General features: G+C 38.6%; 1 protein-coding gene across 1 annotated transcript in view; it reads right to left on the reverse strand.

The window, feature by feature from the left end:
• Positions 1-17,942, reverse strand: part of COL25A1 (collagen type XXV alpha 1 chain) — a 281,924-nt gene that overhangs the window by 54,449 nt on the left and 209,533 nt on the right. Inside the window, 3 exon segments of the mRNA XM_058024669.1 lie at positions 2,727-2,771; positions 5,195-5,221; positions 16,796-16,831. Coding sequence (XP_057880652.1) covers positions 2,727-2,771; positions 5,195-5,221; positions 16,796-16,831 — 108 coding nt within the window.

Consider the following 17,942-nt stretch of genomic DNA (forward strand, 5'->3'; position numbering starts at 1 on the left):
GCATGTAGATGATGGAGATGACCTAACTCTGTTTTGTTCAACTGCTTGAGGACAGAGCAAAGCTAATTCACTGCTGACATTCACTGGCTGAAAAATACTTCATTGTCCAAACAAGAAAAGCATTCACACACTTAATTTTAAGCATGTACTTAACACTCACTGCCTTTTAAACCAAGGAAAAATATTAACTTGGAACTTAGTGCACTGAACATGCTGTTGTCTGACAGAGAGAGCTCACTGGCCAAAAGGCAACCAGGACAGTAAGGCTTTTGTAAAGTCCTTTATCTACTCACTTCTAAAAAGGGGATGACTCGCATCACACATGCAAGTTGAACCCAACTATTCTGCAAGTCACCATGAATCTGAATGAGTAAAGCCAGAAGTGCCAGCAGCTGGCTCACAGTACAGCCCGACTCTTAAAATCACCACTCTGGTCCTCATCAACATCTCATGTGCTGCACTGCACTGAAAATCTGTTTTTTCATAGAAATTGGAAGAACTGACCTTTTGATAGCAAAATATTAACATGGGATTGCTAGGCTGCATTATACTTTCTAACTTTAGACAAATACTGCTTCAGCTTAAACTTCATTTCTACCACTGTTTCCAAGCTAACAGAATTTTTAAATCTATTTATTAAAGAGATAGCAACCTTCAACTTTCACCTGCCTAGTATTAAGAAAAGAATATATTTTTTGCAAATAAGGAAGTGGTTTCTAGTCAATATTGACCAACAGTTGAAAAACCAAATAAAAGAATGCAACAGCAATTTATTTTTATCTGTGTGGCTTTTGTCCGGGTCCCTCTGTTTCACTTTAGTAATTCAGGGCCTTTTTTTAAAGGTCAAAAGTAAAGCAGTCCAGCTACACTAAAAACACACTGACATCTTTAATAAAGTGGTAATAATTTTAAAATGTCTACGAAGTTATAGATGTGATGAATGATGAAGTAAATCAAATAGATAGACACCCATAAATTGAACATTTTGGAGTTTTTTAAAAGCACAATTTAAAATTAATAATCAACATTTAAAGATGTGTTTTCATCTTCCCATAATGTTCAACTGCACATTTCTTTTATGCCCCCTGAAACATGACAGCAGATAAGTAAGTCTACGTGGTCTCCTAAAAATAGACATGCAACAACCTTGCCAAAGAGCTTAAAAAAATTCCCCGTCTCCCAAAATGACACATTAATCACACATTTGACACATTTCATTAATATCAATTTTTTCTGCTCATTTGAGTGAATTTTTCTTGCTGGAGGTTGCATGATTTCTATTAAAAATAAAGTTCTTGAATAAAATATGAATCATCAGTTCTGTTCTATTCAAAGCAGTTTCCAACTTCACCAGTCCAGTGTTCTTACATATTCCTACAGATATGCCACAAAGTAAATTTTCACTGGCATTTCAGTCAGGCCACAAAAATTACTTGAATCATGTACAGCAAGAGCATCTCAGTTGGCAAGCACTGTCTACTATTTCTGTTGCAAGTGAATTCAGTTATAAAATATGGAGCAAAAAATCTGAGGACTTACTGAAAATTTGTTTCATATTACTTTCTTATAAATTCTGGTTATTAAATATATATATGTGTCTGTGTGTGTATACAAATATAGTTAATTCTAAATATTTCTTATTTTGTTGTTTCACATTACTTGTAATACTCAGAATAGTTTAAAATAAATTCTTATCACTACCACTAAAGTGAAATATATGGTTATTACATTATTTCTTATAACCACTCTGAAAACACAGTCCTAATATTATGTATTGTGCTATTAGAAACAATACTTTTTTTTTCTTTTTTAGGAAAGAAGAACTAAAAGTAAATTATTTGAAACAACAATTATTCCTAGGGCTCTTGGTGAGGGAAGCAGAAGAGAGGATTGTCTAATACAACCCTTATTCACTACCATCTGCTGCTGCTTGAACCTACTGAACATATATATCATACATTTTCTTTTTAGCATCCCTTGCCAGTGCTTTCGAAGTTCACTAGGAATGCTAGGGCTTGTGAGAACAACAGATGGATAATACTCTACAGTCAAGGAGGTATACTATTGAAACTTCATCACCCAGATTTGCCAAGAAACCTTAGCAATGCTGTAACACAGCCCTGCTGCTTTACTGTGACCTCTCCTTATGGAGGGCCATTCTGAACTCTGACAGTGACTTGCCTAAATTAGCATTTCCTTGTGGTTGTATTCAAAAACATTTGTTTGACTTATTCCTCTGTGTTTTCATCCCCAAAATTCAATTTGAAATTATCCTCCAGCTGCACTTCCATTTCTTTTTATTTCTCTATTTATAGGTTGTATTAACAATGTATTGGCACCACATCAGTAGCCAGTATCAATGCAAGTGTTTGCATTATGAGACTGAGTTAACAAAAAGTAAAAAACCCTTTGTTTGTTAATATGCTGACTCAAGTAACACTCTGTTAATATGCATTTCTTTCTACAACCTATCAGTCATCACCAAATTTGAACACTAGACTTTCAGCTTAATTAATTACATTTGTTGCTTGTTCAGGTAAAACTAGAAAAAAATTACTTCAGAGCACAAAGCACATTATGCTATATTATACACGGCCTTTTCCATGAAGCCAATTTGAAAGCACAGTTCTGGATATAAGGTTGCATATTGTTCATGTGAACAAGCCCAAAATTGCTTTAATCCACTACATAAATACTGGCAGTGCTGAAAAAGTCAGAGAACTCACCACTTGTCCATCTCTCCCTGGAACACCAGGCACTCCAACAGAACCCTGGAGGGAAACAGACGCCAGTGTTTAGCAAATTAAACAGGTCATGAAACCTTTCATCTCATAATACAGTGTTTAGAAATAATGGTGAATGTTTGCTCATTGGAACTGCAATAAATTTTTCAAAAACTCGTTTTTATCCAAGCTGAGCTCTCCTTTCAGTTGAGATTTTATACTAATTAGACATACTCTCATGCTGTACATTTTAAGGACTGTATGGCCTTTTCCAGAAACAAGCTTCAAGCTCATGTTTTGTAATGTTGTGGATGCTTCACAATAAATGTTAGAATTTAAATGCTATTCCATTTAATGCTCTCGATAAGTTTTGAGACTGATCCCATGCAATCAAATATAGCATCTGAACAAGACTATTAATGCTTCTAGAGGGATCATTCAAGCTCAATAACCAATCAATCTCAAGGCTTTAAGAGATAGTATGCAGTGATTCAGTCTGACAGTACAAATTACAGATACACTTTGAAACTGCACCAATAATAGCGCAATCAGAATTAAAAGGTCAATACAGGCCAAACACAAGTGACAAAGAAGGAAAAAAAATAGCAATGACTTCTAACATTGAGAGATCTTTTTTATAAAGCTCTCATACTGTAAATTTCTATGTGTTAGATAATTTTTTGAAGGTCCTTGTGCAACTTGCTGTGGAAGTTCAGAGAGAACACAAAGCATGAGGAAAGCAGGAAAGCTGAATAGGCTTGTACAGCATTCTCCTCTTATTTTATAAAGATGGTGCTGTTTAGTAAGGGAACTGAAAGAATTGCTGCATGGCAATTTCCCCTCTATTTTGCTTAGAGGTGTCACTAAAATTATCACCAACACCTAAAGGAAATGTGTTCAAAATGGATGCAGACACTTGTCAATTAATAGAGTTGGAAAATCTTGTTTAACAGGAAAAGGAACCAACTCATGAGGGCCTTAAGAATCCTCGAAGAGCTAGTAACAGAGCTTTGAATCAGTAGGAAATAATACACCACATCCCAGCTTATCTCTTTGACTCACAATGCTCTCCCCTTTCTCCCAAAGCTTCTACTTTGGCATCCTTGTCTCTTTTTGCTGAATGCATGGTCCTGGCTTTAAGCTACTGCAAAGGGACCTGAGTGAACACTTCCACATCCCTGTATCATTTTTCCAGAAAATCAGAAGGCAAAGCTCAGGAGGGCATTAAACCATCAGCCTCAATAAACTATCCTATGTATAACAGTTCCTCCTCACAGTGGCAGCTGATTATTTTTCTTGCAAAACACAGGATGTTAGAAAGTGTCAAATGAAGCTGATTCTACTGTGACAAGTAAATGTTTATCAGATATTCAAAAGTTCATCAGCACGTGGGTTTTGCTGATGTCGTACACGCAAAGTATCCTCCTCCACAATTCTCAGGGTATAGCTTTGTAAGGGCAACTTAGACAAGAGCCACATTCCTGCATTGTCAAACACAAAGGGTACTCCTTTCCTTCAGCCTGCAAACTCCACACAGCCAACAGCTGCCAAAATTCCACCAATTTGTGTGCTTTGGGATTACATTTTTACATATCACAGGTTTTCTTTCTTTTGTAAAAAAGTTTTATTTTAACAGATGCTTCACTCTAAAGAACATAATCTCAGAAGGAAAGCAGACATCCTTCTCACATATGTCAATACTACTTATTCCTTCCTCTTTTATTTTTCCTTTATACAAATTATAGCAGTTTTATTAAATATCTTTCATATAACTTTTCAATCTTTTGAAATCAGCTAGAAAATTACTCACCTTGGTGGTATGTGAGTCAGATGCCGGAAAAGTACCACTCACTAGCTGTTATGCTGATATTCTGAGGACTGTTTTAATGGAGTAATTCCATAAATCATAACTCACTCAATCAAACCGAGGCAGTCAGCTTTAATGAGTGTAAATAAGGCTGAAGGCATTCCCAGGAAGGCAGGTCTCGGGTTACCAGAGGAACAGGAAGACACCGGCAGACCACCTGAATACCACCGAGCAAGCGCTATTTATCAGCAACACCTACGCCCTTTGTTTCTGCTGGTCAATTCTTTAGTCATATGGCACTGATCTACTTGAGTAGAGACATGCATTTAATCAGAAACTTTATCTCCCCACCTTTCACAACGCTTTAACATTGGTTTCCTAATCGTACCAGTCTATGAATGAGAAAATTATAGTGACCTTTTCACCTGAAAGTTAAGCAGACAGATTGAAACAGTCTGCTCTGCATTGCTTGAACTTCATATGATGGGGGAAATGAGAAATCTTGTGTCTCACATTATATGGCTCCATTTTGCAAAAGCAAAATTCAGAACCTAAGCTAATTGATTCAATGCAGTGTACAGTAGCTTATTCCATTCACCTTTTCTGCATGCAATTTGGCACGGGAGGAATAATCACTTTCACAGCATTGTTGTTTATACTGTACCTTTTGTCCTGGAGGCCCCTGAGGTCCCTGCAAAGGGAAAACAATTCAATTAATATCAAAACTCCAGCCAATTTAAACTGAAATGACTAATTAAGACTGTCTTATTGTGTAAGCACTCTGATACTGGACTGAAACCAGCTGATATTTTATAAATCAAAGAAAAGTAGGAGTTTATGCTCAAAACGCACAATGAATCTTTCTTCTTCACTTTTGGAACTGAACTAACTACTACCAAGAATACTCAAATTTTCCCCCTTCTAATATTTTCTCTTCCAAGCCATCTGTTTCTTCCAATACTGACAAATCTCCCAGTATTAAGATGGCTGTGGTTTTTCTCTTTTATATCAGCCAACAGCCAGTTGTGTGTTCACAGTAACAGCATATCAGCTTGTCAGCATAAAAACAAGGTTTATGCAAACAACCATTTTTGCAATGGGGAGAGGCATAAACCTCAAAATCTTCTCACCTTCTAAGTATCACCACACATGACTGTGTTATACCCAACTTGTCATGTGTGCCATCATTTCCAAGTTAAGAGAAAAATCTTTAGCTTCAGAAATCGTTAAGAATGCTCTTGGGAAGCAAAGAACTACCATTTTGTCCCCATGACCTGAGAAGGCAGGAAGAGATATCTCAGCTCAGGAAAGCTTAACTTTCCTTAATGTCATACAGGAGTCAAAGTCTTGTTGATATTAAGAGGACCCATTTCTCAACTGGTGCCTCTGAAGTACCCAGGTGGCCACAGTGGAGAGGGGAAACAGAGAGAAATAGAGCAACCAGCCACATCCAGGATACTTTGGCAGTCTGTTTTGGTAACAGACAGACCACATCCAATAGAGTTCTGTGCAATTTTTTCCTCAGGTTCCTACTACAGGCACTGGTGCAAACTGTGGGTGCTGGTGGTGTACCAAGCAAAGTGAATTCATAGTCCATGAAAGTGCAAAGCCCAGCACAAAAACTGGGGAATTCAAATCCTTCTGATGTGAGAAAGAATAAAGGAAGAACTGATCGATACCAGAACTTTAATTATTCAGGAAAACAAAAGTATTTTTGCCACAAAATGTGATTCTGATTTTATTCTTAAATTAGTGTGAAGTTAGGCAGAATCCTCCACTGTCAGTAGACGGAACATTGCTCTGATGTGATTTTAAACTGCTAACAAGGAAAAGCTCCACTGGTGGTAATTCTGAGCGCTGCATTCACTGACATGGATGAAAGCCTTGCAGTTTTAAATGGTATGTCTAAGGTTTGGTATCAAGTCTTGCAAAAGCATAGATGAATGCGCCTTCTTGAAAGTTTTGCCTGATTGTTTTAACAGAAGAAAGGTATTGTGAGCATCTCCTTTAGACTGCAGAGACAGATTCTGATAAAGGAAACCCACCTTTAATCCCTTGCCTTCAAAAGAAAGCAGAAGTACCTCAGCACTCAGCACTGGTGATGATCAGAGCAATTAATATAGTGAGCATCTGCTTTTCCAGATGGAGAAAAATGTCCCCAGCTCACAGTGTTCCACAAAACCTGCTGATTAAATCAAGTCTTCTTTTTAGTAAGTGCTTGAGAGTGAGTGATCTGCTGGGCAAGGAACCACAAATAGAACAACAAGTCCACAAACAGTGTTCTTCCCTTTCTTCAAGGGCCTGACGCCGTCCTTTTCTTTTGTAAGAAAGACACAAATTTGTCTAGCATTTTAAAAATGCCAAGAATTAATGCTCAAACTAATGCTTTCCCTACAGCAATGGTATCAAAGCAGGCTCCAAATGTCTACATCCTGGGCATCAGTTGTCTGTTGACTTGTTGTAAACTAACGTGCTACATTTCAGGGTTATTTCAGGTCTTGGGAAAAATCCTGCCATCAGTAGGCCAAAGTGAATACAGAACAACTGAAGACCTCCATCATAGCTCATACCAGCTATTTTTATGTCCAAGGGATGGATATATCAGTTTCTAGCTACTTAAGAAGCTATTAAAACCTTCTAAAGACCCTCAGCTATATTAAATTACCATTTGGGATCCCTTAATACAATACCACTGTATGAAGGAAAAATGATAATTCACTTACTAATATTAGCCCCAAAGCAACCTGTTAAATGTACTCTCTGTTGGACTTTCTGCCTGGTGCTTGCAGCTGTCAGCTGTCAGGGATGGATATAATTCAAGACATTGCAGAAAACATTTTTTCCCAGAATTTCCCCTTCATCCCTGACATCATTCCAGCTTCTCCAGATGAGTTATTGAATATGAAAATATTTACATAGTAGCCTAGTCTTGCTCTTATGATGACTTTAAAATGAATAATTCAGAGAAAAGATGCAACAGATACTTAATAAATATCTTATGCAATTAGAAGTTTTCCATTTCTGGTACTTAAGCCTTTACTCAGACTGGAAGCAGCCCTGGTGTTTCACAGCCACTGAGCCACTTGATGACACCAACAGTCTCCAACAGCACAACTACCTATTGTATGGTATTGACTGAAAAAAACAATTTCAAATAAAAGCTTACCTAAATTGGTACACTTTACAATTTACATAGGATAACAAGTCCTTCTTATCCTTAGAATGTTCTGACTGCAAAACACACCTGAATGGAAACAATTTTTCTTTAAAGCACTGCTCTCTAGCATTGGGAAAGAAGCTCAAAGCCATTGGAAACTTAACAGCTCATTCACTGACAGCTCTCACCCCTCCCCCATACAAGCCAGCAGTCATTCAACTGAAAATGTGAAATTAGGTTACTAACAGAAAACTTTTTAAAGCAAAACAAAACAAAAAAGCCTGTAGAACACCTCAGAACGGTGCTTATTTTTCTAGAATTACCTAAAATCTCTGATCAACGCACAGAATGACACTGGAGAGATAGAAACAAGCAAGTAAATAAAATATGGTAGAAAGAAAAAAAAATAAAAGAATAAAATTTTAAAAAATCTAAAATAAAAAACCAAAAACAAAACAGAAAACCAAACCAAAAACCAACAAGGTGCTTTGGCTTATTTCCAGAGGAATAAGTGACAGCTTTTAGAAGAACGAATGTAGAAAATTCCATATGAACATGTGGATTTTCTCCCCATATTACTCTACTGAACTGGGGAGCAGCATGTGGTACCCATTTGATGAACAGACAGTAAGACCAGCAATCAGAATCTCTATGTAGGTCTGGAGACAGAAGCAGAAGGCAAGAAATATGTGAATATTTCCAAGCAATTCCTCAGGATGCTTTGTTTTTATGGTTTTCTCCGTTTTCCTTCAGCTGCTCTGTGCTCCGTAACAGCTGCAGCAATATCCCAGCCCTGCTGTTTGCTCCAGCACATCCAAAGGGATACTTTGCAAATACAGGCTCAGCCAAGCTTCCCCCTGGACAGATATTCTGCCCCTGGGTGCTGGCAGGCAGTGCAGAGCTGCTGCCACAGGTCCCCACCTCACTGCCCCCAAGCCTTGGCTCTGCACTGACCCCACACAAACACAGAGAACCTGCTGGAATCCCCACCAGCTGCAGGCTCCAGCTACACCGCATGTAACATAGTGCCCCTCTGCCACCAACAGATCTGGTGCATGAAGGAGGCAAAGCAGAACCACACAGCCCTTTACAACCACTGGCTGATCAAGAAAACAAAACAAGCCCAGAAGAACAGAATTCTTTCACCTCCTAACTACATATACATATATATGATACCTGTCATTGATCAATGACAGATTATGTTGATAGCAAATATTGGACTTTTGCCTGCATTATTGAAAGCTGCCAGAGTTTCCACAATGGGATGCTCAGAATCAACTCCTAAACCACTGGCAATTCGTGTCAAAAAGCTCTTTTAATAAAGAGCATTTAGGCTTCAAGAATTCCAAAGAAACTTTGTGAAAATGGTTCAGATGAAGTGACTGCTCAGCATTTTCTAGGATTATGTCACTTTTCCTCAAATTGACACATATTCACAGAGGAACTGCAATTGAGAAGGCTGAAAATTTTGGTTGCAAGAAATCTTGAATAGCCCAGAATAGGAAGATAACTAAATATAATAAAAATAAAATATAGTTCTTGCTTTTTCAACCATCATGAAGATTTCAGAAGAGCCCTTTGCCATCATGTCCAATTGAGTAAACCAGCTAGGCAGCTGTGACAACCCATTGCAGGGCTTCACTGAATTTGGTTCTCGTTCGCGTAACTCTACAGTAGGACGATGAAAAGTGAGGTGTGTTTCTCCAAAGAAATTCAACTGCCCTCTGTGTTTCTCTGGAGAATGAGAATTATTGATAATATCTAAACATTTGGAAAACGGGTAACTAAGGATAAATACAAATGTGCACAAAAGTCTTCTATGCAATTGTGGTTTTTTAAAAGGTAAAATATTTCCATTGTGACCTGCCATTCTTCAATCACTGTTTTTGGAAATCAAACCAAAGCTCCAGAGATTGTAGCATGTCAAGTCTATGCATTATAGAAATAATTGAATGAAGCTGGACATTTCAGTTGGTCCTTAACAAGTAACTATTCAGGACAAATTAAAACAAAAAAAACCCCACGAAAAATACACTAAAAATTAACAAAAACCCCTACAAACAAGAAAACAAACCCCAACCCATCCTCACCCCCTCTAAAATCAAACCCAACTGAAAAGATTTATCCATGTGTAGTAAAACAAAGTTTGGGATCCAGCATTCTTACTACACCTCCTTTCTAATGTTAGAGTTATATTTTCTTTCTATGCTTCACATGTTCCCTATGTTTTAGCAAGCTGGAAAATAAGAAAATTCTGTCCTGTAAAGGTTAAAGCTGCAGTTTCAAAGAGAGAGAGAGAGAGAGCAATTCAGGGTGTGATACATTAGCAACCTTTTGTATTCAATTTCTAGAGACTCCGTTGCTTAATGTTTAAAGAAATGTAATGAATTAAAAAGTTGGGGCATTTTCAATTTGCAGGTCTGGGGTAGGAATAATGATTTGTTTTACAAGGTGTTAGAGTTCATGGACAATGAGCACAAACACCAAATGAAAATGCCTAACAAAAACATAATGAAAACATAAATGGTTCTGTACACTGAATAAGTTATACAGCAAAATAGGTCACAATGGTGCAATACACTGTCATACAAAAACTCTCTTATTCCAAAGCCTTGCAAACAAGAAAACCCCAAAAACCAGAACAGAAGAGCAACAAAACAACCAGAAGAATTTTTTTTACTTCCATACCTTCTATGAAAGTAAAAGCTCTTTGCAACCAGAACACCTCTGGGAAGTATTGTGTCTGTATTTCTATGAAACAAAAGAAGTTCCAGGACTGTTGCTGAGAACAGAGATTTTCTCTTTGCTGCCTGTAAGAATCATTAAACATTTAGAACAGAATCATGGAACTGTTTCGATTGGAAAATATGTGTGAGATCATTGAGCCCAAGTGTTCACCTAACACTGCCAAGTCCACCACAAAGCCATGTCTCTGACTGCCACATCTGCACATCCTAAATAACTCCGGGGTGGTGATTCAGCCACTTCCCTGGGCAGCCTGGTCCAATGCTGGACAACTCTTTCCACAAAGAAATTTTTCATAATAGCCAATCTAAACCTCCACTAATGCAACTTGAGGCACTTTCCTTTTGTCCTATCACTTGTTTCTCGGGAGAAGAGATCAAACCCACCTGGCTGCAGCCTCCTTTTCAGGTAGCTGGAGACAACAAGAAAGTCCCCCAATAAGCCTCCTTTTCTCCAGGCAAAACAGCCCCAGCTCCTTCAGCTGCTCCTCACAGGACCTGAGCCCCAGACCCTTCAGCAGCTCCACTGCCCTTCTCTGAACACTTTATATTCCCTCAATGTCCTTCCTGGAGTGACTGGCCCAGAACTGGACACAGCATTCTGGGTGTGGCCTCACCAGTGCCAAATAGAGGGGATGATCCCTTCCTTTTCCCCACAAACCAATTTCTCACCAGTCTAATGGCAAAAAGAACTGAAAATGGAAACCTGAACTAGCAAATATACATGAAGACAAAGCACATGTTTCGTACAAAGCACTAATCTGCATTTCAGTGGAGTCTGTGCCTGGATCCCATTTCCTTTGTGTAAAACTCTGAAAATATGTACCTGCATGGTTGAGGAGTGTTTCATAAAGATTACAGTTTCTAGAATGCTAGTATTGAAATGTTCAGTACTGTAACATCGATGCATCACCTAGATATAAGAATGATCATTTAAGAAAAGAGATTACTTTGATGAAAAAATTCTTATAACTTCTTAAAAAGGAGCGACCCCCTCCCACGCTATCTGCCTTAATTGATGAAAAGTGCTGCTGTTAGTTAGTGCTCAAAAAGAGCTTCTTATCTTCATTCTTCTAGTCATTGTTGTGCCAGCCATTACCAAAGTGCAGAAGTTACAAAATGCCTGACTGTCTTCCCTGAGATCTCCAGCAAGTTAAGTCCAGTGCAACTGTACTGGTGCAAAAAAGGAATAGTTGCTGTGAAAAGCACAGGCTGAGAATTTCCATTTCATCTGCTAGTTCTCATAAACTTTTGCAGCTAAACAGCTTAAGAACAACACCTTATAAAATTTACTATGAACATGCTACCAGAATAAAACAAAGAAGGCGCCTACAGAACTCTGGCCATTGAAAACAAAATCACAATTAGCAGCTTCCCAGAGGAGCTATGAAGATTCCCAGCAGCTGAGAATCTGGCCTTGACCATTGGCCTGAAAGGCTGGATTGAAACCAGCACAACTTCCCAGACAATCTGCCTGGTCCCCGAGAGTTCATTTTAACCTAAGATGAAAAATTGTATTAATTCATTTTAAAGATGTGATATTCTACAGACTTAACTGCAAGGTTATACTTTTCCACTGTCTTACACAAATATGGCTATATGCTTTGGAAGAACATCCTCCTTTTTATGAATAACCAGTGAAAGCATTATGTTTTACTTTCTTGAACAGATGCCCAGCAAGTCTGTGTAAGCACAAAAGTACTACTTTGGAAAACAATGTATCTTAAAGCAGAGGGATTTTGCATTTGGGTTAATAATCATAGTATAGATTTCTTTTGCAAAAAGGCACCTTTACCTGAGTTCTCTGGTTATTCTGGAGTGTTCTGTTCATGTAAAACATATGCAAAATTACTTATATGTCTTTAAGGCCCACTTTGGGGAAGAAAATAATACACTGAGGTTTTCTTTCACCGACGAATGTGGTTGTACACTAAACATGTTTAAATTTACTTTTGAAAAAAGGAGCTGAAAACATAGCATACTTTAATATTCCAGATTTTTAGTAATAGGAACTAGTTTAAAATACTGTATACATAAAAGCACAAAAAAGATATCCTGAATGGAAATTAGGAACAAAACCATCCCATGCACACCTTCTATCCCACTGCAGTTTATGAACCTGAACATGCCCATGTGCCAGTGTCAGCCTTTAATATTTTCCATCACTGACTCTAACTTCTCATGAATAGTCTACAACCAGAAATCCTAACTCTTGGGTAGAAAGGAATCACAAACCCATCTATTATTCACTCCGAAAATGAGAAAATAAACTGGAAAAACTCTTGCATGGCACTTAAGAGTCCTTATCACCAAGAACTGCAGACAAATGGCAGGGAAAGCAGGATGAATTATGAGAGGCAGGACACAACTTTAACTGAAAAGGTTGAAAACCTGCAGAAACTACTGCCCTTCTCTCTTGAGTAGCACACATTTTTCTAGTTCCACATAATATTTCAAAACTTAATCCCTTTGGTCACCCCACTGCTTGGCCTCCCCCTGAATTCTCTTAATCCTTTCTGCACAGAGCAATGATACCTTCAGCTCTTGAAGAAAGCACATCTGCAGGGCTTTCCAATGTCATGGAAACCAGACAAAGATTTAAACTGCAAGTCATTCTTTCATTCTCTTCTAACATTAAAGAGGCATGCAGTTACATCTTTATAACTTAAACCTCCATCTCACCTAAAAAGAAACTGAAATTTCTTGGCTCAAAAAGCAAACATATTCTTCCTGACACAGCAACTTACAGAGTCAAAAACCCTTGCAAAGAGTTCTCCCAAACATCTCAACTGCAAGGACAGACCAGCAAAAGAAGCATGTTGGCACTAGAACAACCTGAAATGATTTTTAACAGAGACTCCTTTAAGAAACAACAGCATCTCCCACATCCTAAATTGTCCCACCACTATGCCATAACTCACACTTTTCTTTTTTACAATGGAAATAGGGAAAAAGAAAGGCCATTCCTTGTCTCAAAGATGAACTCTCTCAAGCCAAAGCAGAATTCATGTCAGAGAACTCCAACACTGTCATTCTCTGTATATGGTGAAAGCAAAACTCTCGTCTGAGAGGGAGAAAAGTTATTATTGCCCTCTCTCAAAACATCCCTCTGAAACATCATTTTTCTTTTTTATTTACGGACACAGAACTTCATTAAATCAGAAGAAAAACATGGCAGCAGATTCTCAGTTGCAGCAAATTGCCATCTTTTCACAAGAGTCACTGGATTTTGTGTTTCATTGAAAGAAGAACATGAACATTTCCAGAATTCCAAATGCATCAAAATAATTTCAACTTTCTGTAAATCAAGGTACACATTGTTGCAGGTGTTGGGAGGAAAGGGTTAAACCCACAAGATATGTTAAGGCTGAAATAATTTCACTCAAAGTGACCTTGCAGCTGGGAACACTAAGCATTTTGGTGTGGGGAAACTCCAGTTATTATGTATGCTGTTGTTCATCCTCTGCCTGTTTTGAGAAGCAGAATTCCTGTGTGGAGACAACACCCTATCACAGACATGCTTGAGCCCTCTTTCTGCTGGGAGAAGGAGTGAGCATAGAAGCACAGTCTTGTGATAATCTGCTCCTGCAGGAAACCTCTGATATATTGGGGCCAGCAGCAGCCCCACCCCATCCTTTCTGTGCACTAGGGTGAGCTGAGCCTAACAGAGCTGGGTCTGAGTGTGTCTCCACTGCCCGGTGTTGTCAGCAAGGTGATGAAATAAATCTGCTCTTTGCATTTCAGCTGAGGCTTCCTGGTTGCCCTGGTTACCTGTAAGTGTGTGTCACAGGGTCATGGTACATCCTAAGGAACAAGCTGGAAAACACTGCTACCTATTTCTGGTGCAACATCTTGGACTCTTCAAGAAATTTATTCCCCTTCTTTTGTGAGCAAATAGAAAACTAAGTAATTTCAAGCTATGCCATTGTTGGTTCACACTAAATTTGCCAGCTCTATCAATATCATGTACATTCATCTAGAAATACCAAGGCTTGCTACCAAATACAGGTGTAAAAAATGCTTTTGAAAGAGGAAAATGTTCTGTCCCCATCATTATAATCCAGAGGTCAGGCTTGCTGCTATCCTTAACTTGAACAGCAGCATGAGATTTAAAGCCTCAGAGAGTGTGACCCTATAGGCCACAAATAGCCTTCATCTTCCCAACCTTCAGCATGTCACCCAAACTGTATGGATCCCCTTCCAGCATTTAGTGCTCTTCTTGGCAGCATCCCACCTCTATCTTGGAGGAAGAATCAGAATATATGCCACAGTAATTGCTTCTTACTGAAAAGGGCCTTGGACAGGTGGGCAAGCAGGAAACCACAGCACACTCCAACATACTGACTTCTGGGAGACAGGACTGGTAGTACTTTTTGGATCTCATTGAATTCTGAGCTTCAATTTCATCAAGAAGAAAAACAGGAAGCTAACTCTGACTGGAGACTCTTGGGGTGAAACAGAGGCAAGTCCTTACAAAATAATTCCTGCAGAAGTAACACAGAAGCTTCTCTGGGCAGAGATCCCCGTTTTCCTTTACTTTGAAAAGATAATAGGTGAAAAATGCACCAAAAAAACCTCAGGCAGAAAAAGGCCTGTGCTCCTCACCACATAATATACTATTTTTTCTAGCACTGCAATATTTTAACATACCTGTTGGGAAATCAGCTATTCCTGGAGCAGTATCTGAATTTCCAATATGGAAATAACATGAAATGCATGACGGAAGTTGTCAGAAACAGCTGAACAGTCCCTGAATAATTGCAACATTTTCCACAGAGAGAGAAGTCTGCAAATCTGTACTGCCATAAAGAGTATGTCAGAAGCACCAAGAAGAATAAAAAGAAACTAATTACCTCCCTGACACTCTGATGCTCTCTACTTGATCTGTACATAACCTAACATTTAAACTGTCAGACTGACTTTTGAACCAGACATTTGGAGCTGGAAATTTGTATAATCTGGGATCTTCCTCCAACTCAAGCTTGCTGATTTGATTTTTAAACACCTTTTCTTCTTATCTAAACATATCTGCATTTAGAGAAACAGAGTAGTAGTATTTTTTAGTTCTTATACGCAGATGGTTACGTTAGAGCAGTGGGAATGCTCTGAACATTGGGACTAAAAGGTGGTGGATTAAAAGCCATCAAAGATCCTGTGACTCTGCAGATCTGGTGTTCAATAGAAGGACACTTTTGCAGAACTTGAGTGAGTTCTGTCCAGAGGTCAAATTGGAGAATGTTCCAAATACATGAAAACAAACCAAAATGTTCTGTTCTTAGCTATTGTATGTATTCTTCACAGGCACTCAGAAACCAAAAGAACAGAGTAAAAAAGAGCCCAGCAGCAGGCTACTAACATGAAGTTGTACCTTTGGGAGGCTTTGATCTTAAAATTAATAAACCATTACAGCAAAAAGAAAAAGGACAGAACTTCAACTACCTGATCACAGCAGATAGTCCCAAGTCTCAGAATCTTCATTTTTTTTCTTTCAAAAGATACTGGCTTTTGTCAATTGAAAATGTTTTTCAATTTGTCAAGGTAAAATATCATCACACCTGTTTAAATTTTCACAAATTCAGACAGCAATCATATCTGCACTGATTGTTGAGCTGATTATTACTGATAATCCTCCTCCTCAGAAGCACTCAGGAATCAAAACCACATGCCCTGAGCTACAATCTGTCATCTCTCATAAAAATAAAACCGACCGTGTTTAGAGAGATCTTAAGGGAGAAGAAGCATTGCACGTTCCACCATTCTGGGAATATGTGACAGGCAGAAACTTATGATGCCTTAACCTGTGGCTAAAGCTGATTTACAACCAGTGGAGCTTCAATTTAATTCCAAATGAATCGGAAGTATTTGACACACAGAGGAAAAAAAAAGGAACCTCAGAACAGAAAAACTTTCTGACAGTTTCACTGTTGCCTCTTCACTGTTCTGTCAGGCAAAGGTCCAGAGCCCTTTGCCACAGAGACTGCCTGAATTTTGGCCTGTAAAACATGCAGATGGTTCCGGTGCTGCTCAATGGTCTCAAGGTATAAACAACTCAGCTTCAGAGCCAGTGTGAAGAGGGGGCCAGGAAGTGGGAAACCCTGGCTTGGTTCTTTTTTGTTTTATTGTGCCCTCAGCTGTTTTATTTCCTTGTGCTTCTCCGAGCTTAAAGAAGTTGGCCTTATGTAAAAGATGACCATATTTAAACAGAGGACATTTCCTTTCTTCTGTTTTCTTCACAAATAAGGCCTCAAATAGCCTGTGACAAAGGAAGGTCGGGAAATACACAGCCATAAAGCTTTTTGGAATTTCTCATTTTAAAAGATATATGTCATGTTGTACTTTCTTAGAAAACTGGAAGGATACTTACTGTCAATCCTTGTTCTCCTGGTTTTCCTGGCTCACCCTTCAAATAAAAAAAAAAGAGTGAATTATTTCAGCAACACATCTTGAATCCAATTTTCTATCTAGTAATACAAAATATCTTTAAAATTTCAATCTTAATACAGGTATGGCAGCTAACTAGACATTAAACTTATTAATTTTTTTTTCTTTTTAACCTGGTAGTTCAAATCACGGACATCTCAAGAAGTACTACTTCACAATCATGTAGTGTGGTATAGTTCTCAAGTCAAGAGTCAATTTGTTGTTCTGACTCTGTCCCTTGGTTCTAAACATAGTATTCCATTCCACTATGTTAAAGGACACAGAGAAAGGTTATTTTCACATATGTGCTGTATCCCACAATTTATATATTCCAAGATTACTGGTCTGTATCATCACTTCAGTCAGCAGGCAGAACTTACTGTTGTCAATTACCATGTTCCATAAAACCATGAATATTGGTATTCTGAAGCCATGAAATAATTACTCAGCTGTTAAATACCTGGACTGGCTTTCAAAATGGTAACCCATCATTTCCCCAGTGTATTCTCTTTCTGTGGGCACAACTCTGCATACAGTCAGAATTTATATTCTCCCCTTTCTTCCCATATGAACACATATACAGTAAAACATATCAGTCATACAATATGGGCTAAAAAAACCCATCCAAAAAACCCAGAGCTCCTATAATTTTAGTGGTCTGGTTTGTACATCACTCCCTTGAAAACCCAACTGAGCACAGGGCAGTCCATGCACTATCATATCAGCACAGCTCCAGGGTCCTCTTTAGCAGCTTTGTCATAAAAGAAAGCCTGTCATAAAATTGATGAGAGCTGTTCTGATGTCGTTGTTCCTGGCAACTGAAAAGAATCAGAGCTGCTTCTCTGGCTATGCATGCATTGCACTCAGAAGCACACAGGCAGCATCTGCAAGCACACCAAGGATGGCTGGGAGCAAGAAGCCATGGAGGCACATGTTCCTGGCCAGCCGCTGCCCCAAAACACCATCTTACAGCTGTGGCAATTGTAAACCTTCTTCCTTGAGAAGGACAGGCTGGAAGAGAAGCCCTGCTTTGTCTAATCCTACAAAAGAGGCAATGTCTGCCTAATGGTCACTGGTCACTAGAAGGAGAC

The sequence above is a fragment of the Melospiza georgiana genome, chromosome 5, assembly GCF_028018845.1.
Source record: "Melospiza georgiana isolate bMelGeo1 chromosome 5, bMelGeo1.pri, whole genome shotgun sequence".
Taxonomy (NCBI): domain Eukaryota; kingdom Metazoa; phylum Chordata; class Aves; order Passeriformes; family Passerellidae; genus Melospiza; species Melospiza georgiana.